The sequence below is a fragment of the Haliotis cracherodii genome, unplaced genomic scaffold (genome assembly GCF_022045235.1).
Source record: "Haliotis cracherodii isolate W230 unplaced genomic scaffold, xgHalCrac1.p SCAF_8, whole genome shotgun sequence".
Lineage (NCBI taxonomy): Eukaryota > Metazoa > Mollusca > Gastropoda > Lepetellida > Haliotidae > Haliotis > Haliotis cracherodii.
The window spans coordinates 40,044,503-40,064,584 of NW_027266341.1; the positions used below are offsets into that span (position 1 = coordinate 40,044,503).

Consider the following 20,082-nt stretch of genomic DNA (forward strand, 5'->3'; position numbering starts at 1 on the left):
GTTACTACTCACTCCAGGCCTGAAAGTTGCACTTCTCTGTGTGACAAGGGAAATCCGTGTGTAGAGTATTCACACTACATTATTGTGTGTTGGATAATACATGTGTAACAATATTCTGTCTAACAAAAGACTGCAAGGTAAGAATATTTCCCACTCAGCTAATTGGTGTTAACAGGACATTGAACAATATCTGCACAGTTAAGAGGTATCTTGAGCCCAGTCAATTTCCTTTTGCCACGTTTGGCTACAGTTTGACCACTTTCCTACTTATGCTGTGGCCTGTTTGTGTGGTATGAACTTCTTCTCCAAACCACTGCTATGATGAAGCTGAAACTTGTTCCCACAGAACAATGATGACAGAACATTCCCAATTTGTTTGAAGTTCTAGTCCAAAGCCATTTTTGTGTGTGGCATATTATTCAGCCATGTTTGTTCAGAATTGAAAGAAATATGTTTTTCACCGATATAGGTGATTCAATTAAGTAATACCTCAATAAGTGCAATGGTTGGAAGAAATTAAATTTGAAACAAATATTTTACCAGGAACAATATATTCTAATGTCTTACTTTTTTAGTTGCTGCTATATAATATAGTTAGTAAAAGTAAAAGTAATTATAAGTTTAGCACTTTGGTACATTGTTAGTTATTGTAGTGTGGAACAAGTTTGACAAGTCATAGTTCCACCAAAGGTTTTGCTGTCGCGTAACGAAATATTGATAGGCACCAATGAAGAGAACCAAATTTTTTAATTTATCCTGCATTACTCCGTATTGCATTTACTGCTGTCTTTTGACAGAGAGACGAACTGTGTGAGATCCAGCTGCCGAAGAAAGTTGTCCCAACCAGTACAGGAAGCAGCGCCCTCTTACAGTCGGCACGTGACCTGGAAGTCATGACGTCACACCAAAACACATAACTGCTTTGTCACCTCCACGGACGGACATACTTTGTATCCCTTGTGGAAATTAAAGCTTATTGTTTCTATATTTTGCATGTTTCTACATTCATCGTATGCTGCTACAGTGTTACCTGTTTATGGCCTGTTACGTTTATCGCTCATTGTGGCTCTAGTCACAGAAATTTACGGGCGCAGTGTTGTTCCCGCCATTTTTGCCATTCACCACGTGGCCACGTAATTTCGTGTTCTCACTTTTGAATTCTTTCTTTGGCTTGGGTAATTTAAAGCCTTGCTTCCTTTCAGTGTAATTGTTTGCTCTCATAAACTTCAATGAAATACAAAGTTTTTGAGTTATATGTCGCTTCCTGCACTTTGTGGTTTTGCCACATAGTTATGTTTTACTTAAATTCCAGATTTTCTGCCTCGCTGCACAAATCAGGTCGGGGCCCTGTACTTTCACAAGGCAGTGACGATGTTGCAGTCCTTCGTCGCTGTGCTCCTTCAACTTGATACGAGTATCCAGGGCACACCTCACTCAACGTGCTCGTCGACCCCCTGATATGGCTTACAATTCGGAGACTGCGGTCTTTCTACACCACTCTTGCGTCACCTTTATAGACAACATCGCCCCTTCCGGTGAGGCCCGTAATGGGACAGGTCTTCCGTCTCCTCAGCCATCTAAGTTGTCAGCAGCCGCGCTCAGCCAAGCTGCATAGCTCCTCCGGCGCTCCCGAGAAGCAATACCTCCAGCGTCTCAAGCTCTTTGGCGCTCCCGGCGACTCAAGCTCTCCAGTGCCTCAGGCGCTCCTGGCGCCTCAAAGTCTCTGGCACTTCCGGCACCTCAGGTGCCTCAGCCTTCCCGGTGCCCAGATCAACAAGCTTCAACAAGCTCAGATCAACAAGCTGAGTATCTCTACCAATCTCCTGCTTCGGCATAAAGGGCGCCATTGGCAATCGCCTCTCCGGCGCCACTGACATCTGCTTCTATTACTGACATCTCATAGATCATAACACAGGGAAGTAAGATGAAACAGTTGTCTTGCAATTGTCACCGCTCCTGTTGCTGCTCTCCCGTAGGTCTTCAGGATCATGACTATCGTTCAACTTCCTTGGTGGAATCTTTTCAACCAATAGACATTTGGTCTGATTCAACTTGCCCACTGGCGACGTTCTCCTTAACTCTGTCGTTTAAAGCGCCATGCTTTTGGAGAGATGACCTGTGGGTTTCCATCGAAAAGAGCTTCTGGTGGACAGCGTCTGTATCAGAACTGGCAGATCTTCACTGTTCAGGCTTATTAAGCCTGTTTGACCCCTTCGTCATAAGGCTTCCGGGTACCCACTTCTCAGGATCATGGTTGACTGGTCTCGCATATCACGGTGTATCATATCGCTCTGCACCGGCCCTACCATTCGACAACGACATCCACTGTCTTCTTCGTCGACATTGCCGACACCAACGCTCCTCTACCCTGCCCTAGCGCCAGCATTCCTCAAAGAGACTCTTCCTCGGCACTCCCCGAGTTTTCCATGGTGTCCCCGGTGCTCCCGCGTTTTTTTCGCAAAACTCGGGTGCACCACTTCTTTGTCTACCAGACATTTCATTGAGAATTGCCTGTGTGTGGAGATTGCACCTCATTTCAGGTTACAATGCGGCTTTCCCGGCTACTGTGCAGAGTGATTTACATGTCATGTGTCAACTACTTGGACTGTCAACAACACTGACCATGGCGAGCAGTGCAATGTATTTCTACAGATTGGTTTGCATACTTACATGTTTGCATGATGCAACCACTCAACCACTCAACCAGACGCCTGTCGCAGTTCACCCATGCACAGATGATGGAAACGATAGACCTCCGCTGCCAATACGGCTGTCGCGGGGCACCTCGTTTCATCGCCCCCTCACTATAAGAACAATAGCGCCTATACGGCGTGCAAGGGAACCAGACACAGCGTCGAGTTTATACTTCGTCCCACGACCGTTCCATCAACCCCTGTCCTGCAAGACAACTTGCCTAGTATCGTGTTGTCGTCCTTCATCGTCACCTCGATTTAAGAACAGGAGTGCTTATACGATGCTCAGGGGATGGAAACGATCACATTACTTCGTGCAGTACGGTGCGATCTACCCGAACCACAGTTATACAGATTTCCTCATTCTCTTCTGGACATATTGCCTCAACTTCCGACTACCCGGTTACGTTGATGCCTAGGCTGTCGATTGTGAAGCTGGTTTATTTCATCTACATGGGGTTTGGTTCGCAGGCGAGCACACCTCTCCACGTATCGTCCCGACGGTACACGATCGCAGACCCCTGTTGCTGACTTTTCAACTTTGCAGTCTTGTAGACAACCTCATCTACCATGGCTTCCCGCTCTTCCACTGCCACTTCCACCATGTCAGTGGCTAGTGTTCTGGGATTGCCCACACCAGCCCACGATGTGACCGACTGTGATCCGGAGATCAACACCATTGGCACAGCAACAGCCTCGAGATAAAAGCGCTTATCCAGGACGTCACTTGCAGGTAGAGAATTCTCGGTCATGCCCTGTTGATCATCTCCACTGACAACATCACCATAGTGTGGTGTGTGAGGAACCAGGGTACTCTCCACTCTCCATCCTTGCTAAACCAGACCTTCCGCTTCCTCGACTTGGTGGTCAGCCTGGACCTGTACTTTAAGAAATTGGAGCTTGTCTTGCACTCACCAGGTTGAGAGCATGTTCTAGCACAGGCTCTGTCCAGGCCTAACTAGGTGGCTCCCACCGAGTGGAAGCTCCACCCAGTAGTTTTCACCAGACTATGTCAAACGGTCGACACCCCAAACATCGATCTGTTCGCCACATCTCTGAACTGCCAGCTGTCGCCTTACATTTCACCGGTGCCAGATCCGGCCGCTGTGGCAGTCGACGCGTACGCGTTTCCGCCTCCAGCTCTCCCTCCCACGGTTCTTCAAAGATCCAGGCCACTCGGCACCTGACACTGATTTTGGTCGCGCCGTGGTGGCCGGACAGAAGTTGGTTTATCTGGTTTCGTCTTCATGCCTGGCACATCTGCAGAAAACCCCATGAGCCAAGGGCTTTTCGACTAGAGCGACCAAGGCTATTGCTTCAGCCCACCGTCCATCTACATGGGTACTGTATGATGATAAATGATGCTCGTTCCAGGCATTTTGTTCAGACAAACCCCAGGATCCGATGACAGCGTCTCCGCAGTTCCTTCTATACTTGCGCAGCACCCGTCGGTTGAAGGGCTCTACCATCTCCACATACCTGGTCGAAATCAACTCAGTTCTTGCCATCCTGGACGATCGGAGAATGACGAAAATTCCCAAACTACAGGCCAGGCTGCGCTCGTTCCGTCTTCAGACCACCTGCGTTGGATCTGAATGTGGTCTTAAATGCCCTTCGGACGGCTCCCTTCAAACCACTCCACTCGTCTTCCTTCTATGACCTAAGGAAGAAGACGGTGTTGCTACTGGTTGTGGCTACTGCCGCTCGGGTCAATGAGCTCCACGCCCTCGTCCTGTGTCCGTTCATCATGGACCTTGCTTCATCGTAAAGTATCAACTCCAAGGACAGCCTGATTGATCATTCATTCTGCCCTCCCCCCTCATCTGTTGTGGGTGCTGAGGAAGAGGAGGAGCGTTATTATGCCAGTAAGGGCAGTGAAGGTTTTCTATGTCAATCTAAAGCCTGCCACAAGTCTAGGAAACACCTTTTCCCAGTCTCCCCTTCGTCGCAGTCGTTGGTCAGCAGGAATACTGTGGCTCCGGGTGGTCAACCTCAAAGCCTTTGAAGCCGCCGAATTGGACCCTCTCCCCACGAGATCAGGGTGATCGCATTTACCAGGGTTCTTCACAGTATAACTGTTCCATTCAGTCGCTCATGGAAGCCTGTTCTTGGCGATCGGACACCGCCTTCGCCAACCACTACCTCCGTGATGTAGTCTTGGAAGATGTCGCCGGCGTTGACAGTTTTGGCCCCTGGTTGTAGCCCAACAGGTCACCTATCACCGACGCCACTGATTCTGAGCGGGGCCCGTCGACCTCTATGGTGTTTATCACCCCAGACAAGACGGCTCTCTTGTGTTCCGCATTCGCTCTTAGGTCAGTTTTAGTTTTTGGCTACCCGCCTCATTCTATTTCCGTCACCTATATTTTTGCATCAACTCGTTTCCTGACGACAGGAAAGGTAGATGTTGACACCGGCGCCAACGCCAATGCCAACGCCATCGCCGCTGATTCTCCAACATCCTGAGTGGTGCCCATCGACCTCACCTGTGTTAATCGCCTCCAGGCTAGAGGGCTCTCCTGCGTTTCACATTCGCTCTTGGGAATGGTCGTAGATATTGCCGCCGACGCCACTGATACTTCGATACCTCGAGCAGGGCCCGTCGAACTCTCTGGTGTTTATCACCTCAGATAAGAGGGCTCTACTGCGTTTCGCTCTTAAGTAAGTTCTAGTTTTTGGCTGCCTGCCTCATTCTACATTGTATTTTGGTTACCTATTTGGGTGTTTCGTTTTTGCATCGACTCCTGAAGACAGGAATGGTCGTAGATGTTCCGGTCATCACTTGTATGCGGTGCAGATTCATCAGACCTTGACGGGGGTTTATTATGGATCACATCTGAAGGTATGCCTGCCATGCATGCCGTCTGATAAATGTGCAATACAGAGTAATGCAGGATAAGATAAAAAAATTAGTAAAATCTAAATAATTGTTACATTTGTATACTTATCCTGCATTACGAAGTCTAAGTGCCCTCCCTTCGTGGCACTGCCTCCCCACAAAGTTTCAGATGTTATTTTTTAATGCAGTTATGTGTTTTGATGTGACGTCATGACTTCCGGGTCACCTGCCGAGAGGGCGCTGCTTCCTGTACTGGTTGGGACAACTTTTCTTCAGCAGCTGGATCTCACACAGTTCGTCTCTCTGTCAAAAGACAGCAGTAAATGCAATACAGAGTAATGCAGGATAAGTATACATATGTAAAAAATATTTTGATTTTGCTAAATCTGTTCAAGAGCTTTGAATCCAATTTTTATGCAAGACCCCTGTTCATGGACGATAACGCTAGACCCAACCGTTCAAGAGCTGTGACTGCATATTTGGCAAACAACGCCATTGCAACTCTACCTTGGCCTGCAATGAGTCCTGATCTTAACCCCATAGAGCACATTTGGGACATTCTTGGGCATAGAATGCAGGCAATAGACCCTCCACCGTTACATAAATATAGAATACTCAACTCACTCCCGTGAAATATCATTTTTATGTAACGAGTGAATAGTTCTGGTATTTGAAGAGCGAAAGCGAGACATATACCAGAACTATTCACAAGTTTCATACAATATCAAGTTTCACATGCTTGTTCCCACCAGTGATGACAACCCAGTTTGTTCAAGCGGTTTGAATTAGAGCTACCTCAGCGTTCATACTGAAAAATCTATGTTTTGCCATTACTGAGACATATTTGGGGTTTTAGTTTCAACAGATTCATTTCTTGCATTATTATAAATTTTCACCTTGTTTTGACTTAATTTGGATTAGTAAACATCTTCCCCCTTGAAATCACCAGCATGAGAGCTGAACTTTGGCATGAATGGTTTCTCCTTATGATGACTCATATTTTGTTTGAATCTTTAGTCCTCAGTATTTGTGCAGAACATTGTTGATACAATATCATGTGCTGACTGCAACCCGTTATATCCAGTTAAGATGCTGTGCTGTGAAACTATTTTTCTTTGAATATGGTGAACCAAATTTGCTGAAACTCTTTGTCCGTATAATAAATTTGAAAGTGTAAGAGAGTAAGAAGCATTGTTGAAATGTTCGTTTCATATTTGTCAATTAGTGGCAGTATTTATGCAGAAACTATTTGAATATCAGTGCTGAGCCAGACTGTTGAGTGTTTCTCTCTTAACATCTTGAAATGCTGATTACACATATAGGTGAGCTACAGTGCCATGGTACTATGTTTAACCTAGGGCGCGTCCAGTCAAGAATTTCTTGTTCTGCTGTCGAACAGAGCCATCATTTTGGCGACCTCGGTATGACTGAAAGTTAGCGCCCTGTTGTAAGGTGAATTGCTGTACATTGCTTGCAAGTGATTTTCCTATTGCAACACACCTGTTTGTAGTCCTTTCCGTAAGTAGAGTGCAGGGTACCTCTGAGTAACACATCTCTTTGTAATGCCTCACAATGTGGACAGAAGGAATTGACTGGGCAGAAAATCCATGTGCCTGGTGGAACAGCGCATTTGCCAGCTTGCTTCAACTGTAGCTAGTGACTTGAATGTTCAGTGTGTTGATTGAGCCGAGTGTACAGCATTGGTGGACATTTCTGCTTAAACACATACCACCTTGTATGCCAAGTTTTCTGTTTGGTTGAAAAAACCAGGCGAGGTACAAGGGGTGGCTGAAAAGTTCTGAGTCTAACGAGGAAGGATGTATACACATAAAAAAAAGAAGTTAAGCACCCCCTAATATTGTGTATGATAATACTATTTTAATGCTTAATGTTGATGGCAGTACTAATAATATTAATGTTGTTTTATCCGAATAATGTGACGTCCCAATTTCCCGTGTTTTGCACATGCATCATGCCTGCCTAGCACTCAGCAAAAAAACAGTATGTTCACTCAGTGTAAACTGATTTGTGTCATCCTCAAGTCTCAAAATGGCAAGAAGGAGATTATTTGATGCACTAAGATGGAGAATCATTGGTATGCATGCCGCAGGAATGTCTTTCAAGGCGATTGGACGTCAACTGGGCTACCATTACTCAGTAATCAGCCGACTAGTGCGAAAACACGCCCAAACCAATTCAGTAAAGTACCTGCCACGTATAGGACGCCTTCCTGTGACGTCACGACGTGAAAACAAGATATTACTGCGATGGGCACCTACCTGAGGTATAATTGGTTACCCCATAGACGTCTGCGGAATTGTGTAAGAGCTGCTGGAAATAGGGCCCAAAGAGTTGTCAAAAGCCCCCTACTGGTACAGTGTCATCGGAGACTGTGATTACAATGGTGTTTGGCACACCAAGGGTGGAACCTCAGAACATGGATACGTATCTATTGGTCAGATGAAATCAGGTTTCAGCTGCATGTGAATGATGGCCGAACGAGAGTGTGGAGGCACCAAGGTACAGCATACACCCCCGAGAACATTAAACCAACTGTTCCGTTTGGTGGTGGCTTTGTGATGATATGGATGTGCAATCCCACGATTGCAAGCTAGACCTTGTGATTATATGGGGCAATCCCCATGTTGAACTTTACATCTGGGAAGTTCTGGAACCAGTTGTTGTTCCTCATTTTGACCCTCTGGCATCAAGACCCCTGTTCATGGACGATAACGCTAGACCCCACCGTTCAAGAGTTGTGACTGCATATTTGGCAAACAACGCCATTGCAACTCTACCTTGGCCTGCAATGAGTCCTGATCTTAACCCCATAGAGCACATGTGGGACATTCTTGGGCATAGAGTGCAGGCAATAGACCCTCCTCCACACAATCTGGATGAATTGGCAGCAGCTTTGCATCATGAATGGGTGCCATTTCCCCTTGAGATGATTGGAGGGATGAGGAAAAAGGTCGAGGCTGTCATCCGGGCATGCGTTGGCCCCACCTGTTATTAAACTTTTTGACACGGACATTAATACACATTTTTATTCAATATGTACAATAATTTATCGTTGTTCCATATTAGCAGTGCTATACTTATAGAAGGTGTTGTGGTAAAAACAGCACTGGTGTTCTCAATTGAAATTTCAGTCTGCCTCAAAATTATATTGTTTGTTCTCAGCTCTACAAACATAATGCTTTCTCCAACTTCACTCTGTTCATGTTATTTACCATACACAATTTCTGGGGTGGTTGGGGTGTGTGTGTTAAACTTTTTTTTTATGTGTATGTAATACAGTGTGCATGTTTTAGAACAATACTTTCCAATCTTACAGCTGCATTTAAATGAAATACACATACACACAGACATCAAAGCGACTGTGTATTCTCTGTTGATGTAAATTGACCAAGTATCTCCTCTTGACGGGCCAACTCCAACATCCATCCATTCAGACAAGTGTCAAGTTTAGGGGATGATGCTCCTCCATTTACCAAGAGGTGGGAAGGGAAGAAGCCTTGAAGATGATCTGATTATAGATGATCAGCGACTCACCACATGTCACATGGCCAATACACGAGGCACATCTAAAGAGGACACTGAGGAATGTCTGGCATGACAAAGGTTTCAGGCTCCTGATCTTCTCTAAGTTCATGGTATCTCACGGGAAGTAATTTTTCTCTTTAAAGCAGATCCTGCAGATTTTGTTGAATGACTTGTAACCATGGATTTGTGTTGTGTTCGCCACAATCAGCCAAAGAAGAAGGCAAATCCATTAATGGCCAATATTATGCCTATTCTCTTTAGGCAACTATGTGAATATCAAGGCTCAATGTCAGAAATAATAAGCTTACTAAAGGTGTGTTGTCCCACAGGACAATGCATCTGTGCACAACCTGTCTGTTGTCGTCATGGCCGAATTGCATGACTATTAGGCTCAGAACTTTTCAGGCACCCCTAGTATGCTACTGTTTCCATATATTTCAGGAACAAATGTTATACTGTCCCATCAAAATGTCTGAAGAAATCCAATTTTATTATTAACAATTATAAGTTTACAATTCTTGTTAGAGTACTGCCTGTACAATATTGAGTGCTGCTGTGGTGAAGCTTTCAGTGCCTGCTTACAATATGTGTTTGAGTGAGAGCCTGCAGTTGCCGGTGGATGATGGGTGCAACAGTCTGGTACTTGCTCTGTCTGTGTGTTTGTGTGTGCGTGCGTGCCAGGCATCTTAGCCGCCTGTTGCCAGTGGTTGATGGGTGTAACATTCTGGTACTTGCAGTGATGCAGACTGGTGAGGGCACCTCCTGTCACTATCGCTTCCTTACCAAGGGCCAGCAGTGGATCTGGCTCAAGACACATTACTATATTACATACCACCAGTGGAATTCAAAGCCAGAATTCATTGTCTGTACAAACACAGTTGTCAGGTGAGTTGTACATGTATAACTAGTAACCTGTCAAGGCTCATCTTAACCACAGTCCAATGGCATACTACTTTTGTTTTCCTTTGTATAGTGTCAAAAAAAATAAAAGCTGACAATAACATACTGGTTTGTCATTGTACCATGACACTGAAGATTGCTTGATACTGATTGGTGAAAATCAAGTGTCTATTTCAATTTGATACCACATAAATAAAATGTCTTTTCACACAAACATCTTGTGTATGAAAATATTGATTATCAATAGCCTTACGCACGAATTGTAGTCTATATCAGAACTTCTCATCAATAAAGTTACAAACTTGCATGATGCTTTGTGCAGATTGGTTCCAGAGCAGTACTTGATCTCTTATAGTTCCATCTTCACACAGAGCGGTGGGGTAGCCTAGTGGTTGAAGCCCATTTCTGGTGTCCCCCACCATGATATTGCTGGAATATATCTAAAAGCGGCGTAAAACAAAACATACTCAAACTAAACGCCTCCATTCCTTTGGTTCAAATAAAATGTGATTCCTTGGACTTCAGTATCTTAAATATAGAAGAATGAATGACAACAGCATAGGGTTTACATGTTGTGATGCTGTTGTTCCTATACAGCTTCTCTGAGGTTCGCAGCAGTATTCGTAAAGAGATGGGGATGACAGAGGAGGAAGACTCTGAAATGGTGTCAGTGGATGAGACTGAGATGGAGAAAGGCCAGCACAGTCCATCGTGTTCAGTGACATCTGGACCAGCCTCACACCAACTCTCTGCTGCTGTCCAATCAGAGACACCTGATGCCACTGTCACAGGTAATGTTGACCAGGTTCCGTTGCGAGTGTGTCAGTTCAGAAAGACTTTTTGAATGGAAATTCTGATTGTTACTAAACAGTGTTATGGTATCTTTTCATACATTGTACCGTCTGATCTTTATGAAAGAAGTTAAAGGAGTCTGTCACTGGTCTGCTTGTTGATAGGTTTAATCAGTATATCATTTTTCTTCAGGTGTCAATCAATTAGAGGTGTCAGAAAGTAGTCAGATGCCTCACTCCACACAACTTGATCGGGGCATCTCCAGTAAACCACTAACTAGCAACCTACAGACATATCTACAGCAGCAGCCCACACAGTCCCAGACAGCGCAGGAGATAACAACATCCCCATCAACACCAGTACTACCCCATGTGCTCCCAAGGGGAATGGTGCCAGTCAACATAATGAGCCTGCCTCATGGCATGTTGGCAGTCCAGCAGAATCAGCTGGTGAGTTGATCAGGCTTCATCAGATTTTTTTGGCTGAGCTATTTTTTCATTTTTAAGAGGAAGGTTTACAGCATGGATATATAATATCTTAAGAGATGTGAAATATTTTGTCATAAATAGCAAAAGACACTGAAAGCTTGGATGTGATTGATGTATTTTCAGTCCCGGGTATCAATGGGAGATGCAGTTAGTGTGGTTCCATCTTTGTCACCAGCGCCAGTCATGAGTCCTCAGGAGGTGAGATTAAGACACTGACACATGGTCCAGATCATGAAGAGTGTTTTTTGAAGTTGGATAAATGTGGAATCATGAAATATTTTATGGACAATAAATAAATAATACTTGTGTTTCAGAATCTTCTTCAGCAGCCACAGATCTTTATGACTCGGGCACAACGCCTTCTACATGACCAGTTGCTCCACAAGTCTGAACAGCTTCAGGATGCCATCCGACACCAACAAGAGGAACTGAGACAGATCACAGAGCAACTCACACGAGCACAGCACCTTTCCACCCCTGTAGTTCAAGGTAACAGTCCCACTCTAGCAGCTCGGCACCTCTCCACCCCTGAAGTTCAAGGTAACAGTTCCACTCTAGCAGCTCAGCACCTCTCCACCCCTATAGTTCAAGGTAACAGTCCCACTCTAGCAGCTCAGCACCTCTCCACCCCTGTAGTTCAAGGTAACAGTCCCACTCTAGCAGCTCAGCACCTCTCCACCCCTGAAGTTCAAGGTAACAGTCCCACTCTGGCAGCTCAGCACCTCTCCACCCCTGTAGTTCAAGGCAACAGTCCCACTCTAGCAGCTCGGCACCTCTCCACCCCTGAAGTTCAAGGTAACAGTCCCACTCTGGCAGCTCAGCACCTCTCCACCCCTGTAGTTCAAGGTAACAGTCCCACTCTAGCAGCTCGGCACCTCTCCACCCCTGAAGTTCAAGGTAACAGTCCCACTCTGGCAGCTCAGCACCTCTCCACCCCTGTAGTTCAAGGTAACTCTAGCAGCACCACACTGTACCCACCGTAGTAACTCGGCCTCACACTGCACCCACCATAGTAACTCGGCCTCTCTCCATCTCTGCAGTGCAAAGTAGTAATAAGTAGGGATGATACACCAACTGTGCAAACCAACGCATATGCATGTACTTTTAACAGTGGTGACAGGATGGCAAAATACCTGGCACACTGACGATTTACATATGGCAGCGTCAAGTATGGCGCAATTTATGAAAATATTTGTTTTCACTCCTAAATTTCACTACTAATTCGTGTTTGGTGTAATATTTATTGAAGCAAACATTTACGATATAAATCACTAGTTTTTACTTAGTGTGCGACTGTGACCAATACTTGTATCTAGAAGTTGCCACACATGATCCCACCACTGGTACTGAGTGAATTGTGTGTCTTATGCAGGTCCTCCGCCAGACTCCTCCCACTCACTCATCCTTCAGCCCCAGGTCCAACCCATGACCATGGCTGCTACAGGGCAGCAGGTCATGATGATCCCACAGATGAGCACACTGAGTGTTATCAAACAGCCACAGCAAATTCAGCTGCATCAACAGGTGCAGATTCAGCAAGTGCAACAGCATCAGCTGCAGCCATGTCTTCCCTTCCAGATCGTCCCCGAGGCTGATGATGTCAATTTCAATAATCAAGAAATGTCAGACAATTAGTCTATCGTCAAGTTGTATGCACAAGCCTTTGATGACTTGAACTTCACTTTAAGTGATAAGGATGCTGATCTTCACCATAGGTCTGATACAGCACTTCTCAGGGTGGACAAATCTTCCAAGGTTCCAGTAGTGTTTGGTTGTAGGAGGATACCTCACAGCAAAACCCTGTGACTGAGGCAGTATTTCAACAGAATTCATGAACTGTAAGATTAATGACTATTGAGAAAAGTTGTTATCCACTATGGTCATAGAACATATGATCAACCATGTATTCCAGCCCACGATACATCATGTTGAGATCCACACTGTGAATCATTTATCCTGTTCCCGAACTCATAATAAGGGGTACCACCTCACTTGTATATAGTGTTTCACTTGACAACTTGCATAAATATATTTTGGCCATTCAATTAGTTGAATAATGTCTGAAATGTGCAAAGGTTTGTTGTTATTGTTACAACATTTTCCTCAAAACTGTAGTCTCCACCGTCTTGAGAGCAAACCCAACTTGTACATTCCATGGCTACTTAAGACAATGCACGGCTTTGTTGTGATTGCTTTGTCATTCTACTCCCAATAATCCTGATCACATTGCACCCTTGTGGCTGACTAAATTTTTTAATATCTGAATGACAAAAAGAATACCTGGGTAACTTGGATGTCATCCATCAGACTTTGGGCAGGTGCATTGGTTAGAGTTTGGTGCAGACCCACCATACTGAGTATGTTAGCAATCCCAAGAAAATAGTGCATGAACATTCATAAGTTCAGGACAACAGGCTTAGATTAATTTATTTATCAAGTTTAGATATTTTAAGCAGGCAAGGTTTTGTTAGAAACTGGTGATTTTCCAAAGTTCATTGACATGGAACTGTATTTTTTCATGTTACTAAAATATCCCACAAATCAAATGTCCAGGTCCAATTTGATGTCCTTGTGACCGATTATTCAGTGTAGCAATAAAGGACCCTGTGAATTCTGGCACATGTCATGAGACAATCTCACTAAAACGTTTGTGGTTACATTTATGCAAAAATCCTTCCACATATTCTGTCAAGATGAAGGTCACATCATTATCTTAGGATCTCTTGTATGAAATATTAATCAAGTTGTTTATATTGTGTGATATCCCAAATGTGGCTGTGAATATTTTTATAAAGAAATGTGGTCATTTAGGAGGTAAAAATCTGACCTTTAAGCAGCTTGAGGTTTTACAGGTAACCTAGCTCTACATTGAAATCCTGACTCAAGTTTTATTGAGTCATGGATCTGAATTAAGGAATCGCTGTCAGCACCCTTTAACAGAATAAGGCACTGTATATGCTGAAGCAGTATATTTTCCTATATGGTAATACTCATATCACAAATTGGAAACTATATCTGTACATATTTAAAGATGCCTACTGACAATGGGGGAGAAAAAGAGAGCTCCATGGTGACATGAAAACGGGGACTTATTGTGATCTGGAAATTACTTGATTCTTTTTGGTCCAATTCATAGTAGTAAATTATTAGATCAACATCATCTAACTAAAAAGCCAACCAACTTTGCTGATGAAGTGCCTTTAATTATGACAGTGTAGATATACATTTCATCATTTGCAAGAAGCTGGCATGGAGCATTTGTTTCTGATACGTATACGTATTACCATCGGAGGACATCCCAGAAGGCAGCTTTCTCATGTTCAAAATGACAACTGAACAAATACAAATCTAGAATGCCTAATAGATATCCAATGTACTGGCATACAATCTGGGCAATGCAAAGTCTCTCCATTCTAATGTTTATCCCATAGAAGTGAGACACAGACCATGATTTTGATGGATTCAGTGGTCGTTTGGAATACCCTGTGTTGCATGATTAGAAAATCCATTCCAACTGTCACTTTCCTGATCAGATTGAAAGGTCATATGAGATGTCCTCAGATCTTTGTCAATAACGAGAACTAGGATCTGATTTTTATTAGATTAAAGTGTTTGGGCATATGACAATTAATCAAAAGAATATATTAGCTTGAGAATCCACAAAACAAATTTGTTTTGTTTAGATAACTGCATATTTATTGCAATGACAAAATCATGTCTGTATGTTCACCATTCATCAGCTACACATGACCCTTTCTCAACCATTCATCCAGTGTATGTATTTAACATTCCATCGCTTGTTTGCATAGAATTAAAAAATGAGTGGCCTTACTCAGGGGATTTGAGATTTGTCATGAAAGAACAAGGGTTCTTTTTCAAGCGTATACTGCAATGTTGCCAAAGTGTATATATGAAAGTATTTTGTGCCCCAAACCTTCAATAAAAAAAATATAAAAAAATAAAATATTTGTACATTCCCCCGTTGTGTAAATATAACCATGAAGATGACATTATTTATCAATGTTCAAAATATGTAAATATACTTTGAATAAAGATTTTGAAATGTAACATAGGTTTCATTCTGGTCAATAATTTCTGACAATTAACTTCTGCTCATATGCCCTCAATGAATGCTCTACGGGACATCAAGCGCTTTGGTCCATGTTTCATCTCCAGGGCAACCATGTTGTCCTCATCGGTGCCCAGCAATATCTCATCATCCTTCTGACTCCAGGCCGGGTACCCTGCAGATACAGAATGTCAGGATTGGGTTTGTGCCACAGCAATACAATTCTTACAGTTTGTGATAACTCCAGTTAAAGTCATTGCTTTGTGATCTCTGACTTCATATTATCAAAACCAAAATAGGACATACAATGTGCCTGTGATATATTTACTCAATTTTTTTTTAAGCAGATAAGCTCTAAAGACATTTTAACAAGGAAATTAATTAATTCCACTTAAAGGGGAACTGATCTAACGCAATTCCCACCCCCGTGAGTACCCGGATGATACGCAACGCAGCTGAGCGTGACCAGAGACTGGGCTTCCGTCTGCAAGGACAGCTAAATAAACTTGGAGGCTGGAGGCAATATTTGTTTTACGCATTTTTGTATAAAACACTGATTGGTTAACTGTGATCTATAAAGATTTCGACAAAGGGCGCATGTTAATTAATTTCTTCAGCCTAAACAGACAAAAAGAACAGCGGAGCTCATCGGATGTCGTCATTTGGAAATACCCCAGATGGTTTAATACTAAAAAAGTATCCATGCAGTGAAAGCACTTTCGGATTTCGGCTTGCGTCAATAATACGATTACTACTCCCTTGTTGTCATCCACGTTTTCTCGTATAACCCTACACTTGTGTATTTGTCGTCATTCACTTGATGCTCAGTTAATGAATTTATTACAGGTACAATTAGTGGTAGCACCACTTAGATTACCTGACAAAGGTTCCCATTTGGCATTTATTGTGTCTGGGGTAATTATTCAATCTAAATCCAGGTTTGAAGTAAGGTGAAATGTGTGTTATGTAATATGCACGTGGCAGACCAGCAAGAGATGAATGATCAGTTGATTTACTTTTTTTTGTAAATCAATGGATCGTTCCTAGTCATCAAAGGATTAATAGAAAATACGTTGATTGATTAATCACAGTTATCTTGCACAGTGGATATGTCAAGAGTGAGTGTTTACATGTCTAGGTTTACTAAAACAAAGGGAATACACTCATATCATGGCGTGAAGTGCCGATGTAAAAACAACATACTTTGTTCAAAGGGTTAACTGATAATACGTTGATTGATTGATCATTGTTATCTATCACTCAATGTATTTTTTAGGAACCGTGGACGTTATGAAAATAGTTGTCACGTGGGCTTTCTCAGCCGACCATTGAGACTTGACACCCATGTAAAACACCTGAAACAATCCAAGTGATCAGTTTAGAATCGAACACGGGTTATAATATCACCAAATATTTGATTGTTACTGAGACACGTGACATCGAATAAGTTTCTTTGTACAGCTGCAGATGAATGGGATATTGTTCCTTTGTGTGGATATTCACGGATACATTCCTCGAACAAGGAAGATGCCTAAAATTTCTACACATAAATTTGGTAGGTTGTAATTATGATATTTGCATTTTGTTTTCCTTCATTTGAACCGATTCGTTCTTGTTTCTCTACGTCTTGGTTGGGAAATTCTTCAATGAGCGATAGACGTTGTTTTCACAGGTCATTTCCTTTGTAAGCGTGTATATATTACCGTCAATTTGTAAAATGTGATTCTCTCAGGCAATTATAAAATGTGTAAATAATTCAGTCATTTTGACTAAAATATCTGTCCAGATTGATTAAGACGATCAAAAGAGCCTACAAACATCACAACAGATTATTATGTAGGATTAGAAACGTAACATTTTCAGTCTCTTGGTGATGACATTAAACATCAAAATGTTTGGAATTCGTTATCATAATAATACAGATGGAAATGTTTTTCAGTCACTTTGTAAAATAACTGAATATTTAGACGTTTAATAAATTTGTTACACATTTGACAGTAAAAAAATATACACACAATAAAAAAAGCAATGCTCAGGTGAAATATTTACTTTGAGTTGCAAGTCAGAATAGTGTAAACGAAAATCGCAAAATTACCAAGCAAGGGACTTATCAAAACTTCATCACCATTACCGATGCTACCCGCAAAGATACCTACATTTCCTTATTATCTCGAAAACTGTATTTCATTTTGTTGATCAATGAGCCCATACACCCTTATTAATACCCATAAAAGTGACTAATGCGCTTACGAATGGCGCAGCAGAGGTCGAGAACTAGTCTAGATTTCTGCTATACATCCGGGTACTCACTGGGAAAAAACAATAACAAAGGCAACAACCAGTCCCGGGGAATTGCGTTAGATCAGTGCCCCTTTAACACCTTAAATAATGTTATATTCTTTAAACTATACAATGCTTTCATATTGGAGATGGTGAGTGAGAGCTTGCAAACCCATCCTCTGTCTGGTCCTTGCTGCAGGCTGGAAATGCCCTTGATTTCAGCCAGAAACTGTTGAGACTTATGTCTCCACCACGCCGGGGACATGTTGGGACGACACAGGTTATGGTGTGTGATAGTTAGACAACCACAAGGCCATAATGTAAATATATACCTCAGCAAAGCTTTGTACAACACTACCTTCTGTGTCCACACCAAATCGGATCCAGTGCAAAGCATCATCTTCACTGCCACTGTTGATGTACAGTGCGTACAGCACTTCTTGTAATGTAAGACCCAAACTCTTGCCAAATCTCTGAAAAATACATTTGCCAAATAAACAATGAATTAAATACTGTAAATCATGAAATTAATGCATCATCAAACTAATGCGAGTGCTGACCCCAAGCCTAAACAGATTTGGAAATTAATGCAAGAAGCCTTATCTTTGAAATTTAGGAGACAGCAATATCAAATCTGTAGACTTCATTGACATAGTATGGAATGATAGCAGTTCTATTGAATAAACTCTTTTGCTTGCTTCACAAATGTAACCTCTCCGACTCAACGTGATCTGTCTTCCATGACAATTGTGATGAAACACTATAGACAGGAAGATTTTCTGACCAAAATCATTCTATCATAAACACGAGGAACAAAGTACAAACAAGGGTCATGAGAAGATGACAATCGGCCTTCACCAATTCAAAATAACAAATCATGTGATTGTTACAGCAAGTCCTACTCTATCTTATCTGTCTTTATACTAGAGGAGTTATTGAGCTATCAAACAATATGCCATGGAATTGGGATTCGTAACTTCGTCTTCGTATGTCAGGTCCTTTATCTGAGAAGAGGGACAATCAACAATTTCGAGAATGGGGAGAGGGAGGGGGGGGAAAGAGAGAGAGACAAACAGAGAGAAAGAGAACTGAACTTAACATTCTCTGTGTCTTGAGACTTTGATCGCAATCTCTGGGTGGTAACCATGGTGATGCTGGGAAGGGTTTGGGTGAATAGTTTTTGAAGTTGGAAACTTTGTTCAAGCATGTTTCTACATAGGATTGAAAAAGAAAGAAATAATGAATAGTGTGTAATAGGATAAATTAAAAAAAAATAAGCTTTCAATGGATTGAATCTAAATTTGTAATGTTCCTACTTCGACTACTGTAAATCTGGAAAGGCTAACAATAGCTTTAACTGTGTCTGGAAAGTTTTGTGACACCCTGTTGATGTGATTACCAAAGATCAAAGCTACTTTTGCAGGGCCTATTGTTGATAATTAGGAAGTGGCGTGATGAAAGGGGAACAGTGATTTTTGACAAGGTGCGGGTGGGGAGGGGGTTGGAGTAGCGTGTTTCTCTAACAGTATAGCCTGGCTGGCGTATGTCTGGAGTACTCAGTGTTATGTCAACAGTTTGATGAGAGGCAGGTTAGTGAACGTTGACTAATTAGACTGTTGGACGGGTGTCTCGAGAAATCTCCCCGTCAACAATCTGCAGCCTTTGTGATCAGCCTCCCCTACTTTGGGACTGTAAATCCAGAGACTCTAAAGGAACAGGCCAACATCGAAGTGCATGGTTTTCAAGAGAAGTCACAGCATTCAGAACAGAAAATCAGAAAAAATCAAGAAGCCATCAACATAGAAAAACTCAAACTGTCAGTCAACCGTGATCAAGGCTATTACATACCCACTGCATACCATTAACTCCCCAAAGACCCAAATCAGTCAAAATCCTTTTGTTTATATTACTGGCTTTAACTGTAAGATATTTACCTTATATCACCCCTTGTGTTGTAGGCTCCACTCCAGTGTAACTACATCTACTCAACAGTATAAACACTGCCTCATACCTGTATATATGCTTGTCAAATGTCAACCATACTCTGTACATCACTTCCTTGATAATGGTGTTAGAACCTACACCCAAACGCTGCTCCTAATTGTAATAAAGAACTTGTTCATCCATATATCTCATCATCATTTAGTACTCCAACTTCTAAACGCCTCTCGAAGAAGTTGGTATTAAGAGGTCCTACTCCTTGCACAGAAACTCTACCTTAGCTAGATGTAACGTACAGGGCTGTCCCTGAGGCTCCACCCTGCTATGGACAGTCCTACCTTGAGGTGGAAGCATGTCTCCTCCACTGCCTGGAGCAGGTCAGCTGCACTGTGGTCTCCCTCTGGAACAAGGTACACAGGATACTGTTAGCAAATCAACTGACCATATATATTCCACAGTCACATATAATTGTGCTTTTTTCTTCATTGTATTATGGTGCAAAACATTATTTTTCAGAAATAATGTGTCTTTCCT

At 42.6% G+C, this 20,082-nt stretch overlaps 2 protein-coding genes across 6 annotated transcripts in view; one reads left to right on the forward strand and one right to left on the reverse strand.

Annotated features, from left to right (window-relative positions):
- Positions 1–15,277, forward strand: part of LOC139449426 (neuronal PAS domain-containing protein 2-like) — a 55,831-nt gene extending 40,554 nt beyond the window's left edge. For 2 of the 5 annotated variants that reach the window (XM_071230810.1, XM_071230812.1), the window contains 6 exons: positions 9,816–9,963; positions 10,576–10,769; positions 10,963–11,219; positions 11,382–11,456; positions 11,573–12,206; positions 12,631–15,277. In XM_071230810.1, the coding sequence (XP_071086911.1) occupies positions 9,816–9,963; positions 10,576–10,769; positions 10,963–11,219; positions 11,382–11,456; positions 11,573–12,206; positions 12,631–12,893 (1,571 nt within the window). In that variant the 3' untranslated portion in view covers positions 12,894–15,277. The remainder of the gene's footprint in view (positions 1–9,815; positions 9,964–10,575; positions 10,770–10,962; positions 11,220–11,381; positions 11,457–11,572; positions 12,207–12,630) is intronic. The other 3 variants (XM_071230811.1, XM_071230814.1, XM_071230813.1) reach the window with 3 other exon arrangements.
- Positions 14,458–20,082, reverse strand: part of LOC139449427 (telomeric repeat-binding factor 2-interacting protein 1-like) — a 56,330-nt gene continuing 50,705 nt past the window's right edge. Inside the window, exons 10-12 of the mRNA XM_071230815.1 lie at positions 19,887–19,948; positions 17,966–18,080; positions 14,458–15,502 (exon numbers count right to left, since the gene is read on the reverse strand). Coding sequence (XP_071086916.1) covers positions 15,372–15,502; positions 17,966–18,080; positions 19,887–19,948 — 308 coding nt within the window. The 3' untranslated portion in view covers positions 14,458–15,371. The remainder of the gene's footprint in view (positions 15,503–17,965; positions 18,081–19,886; positions 19,949–20,082) is intronic.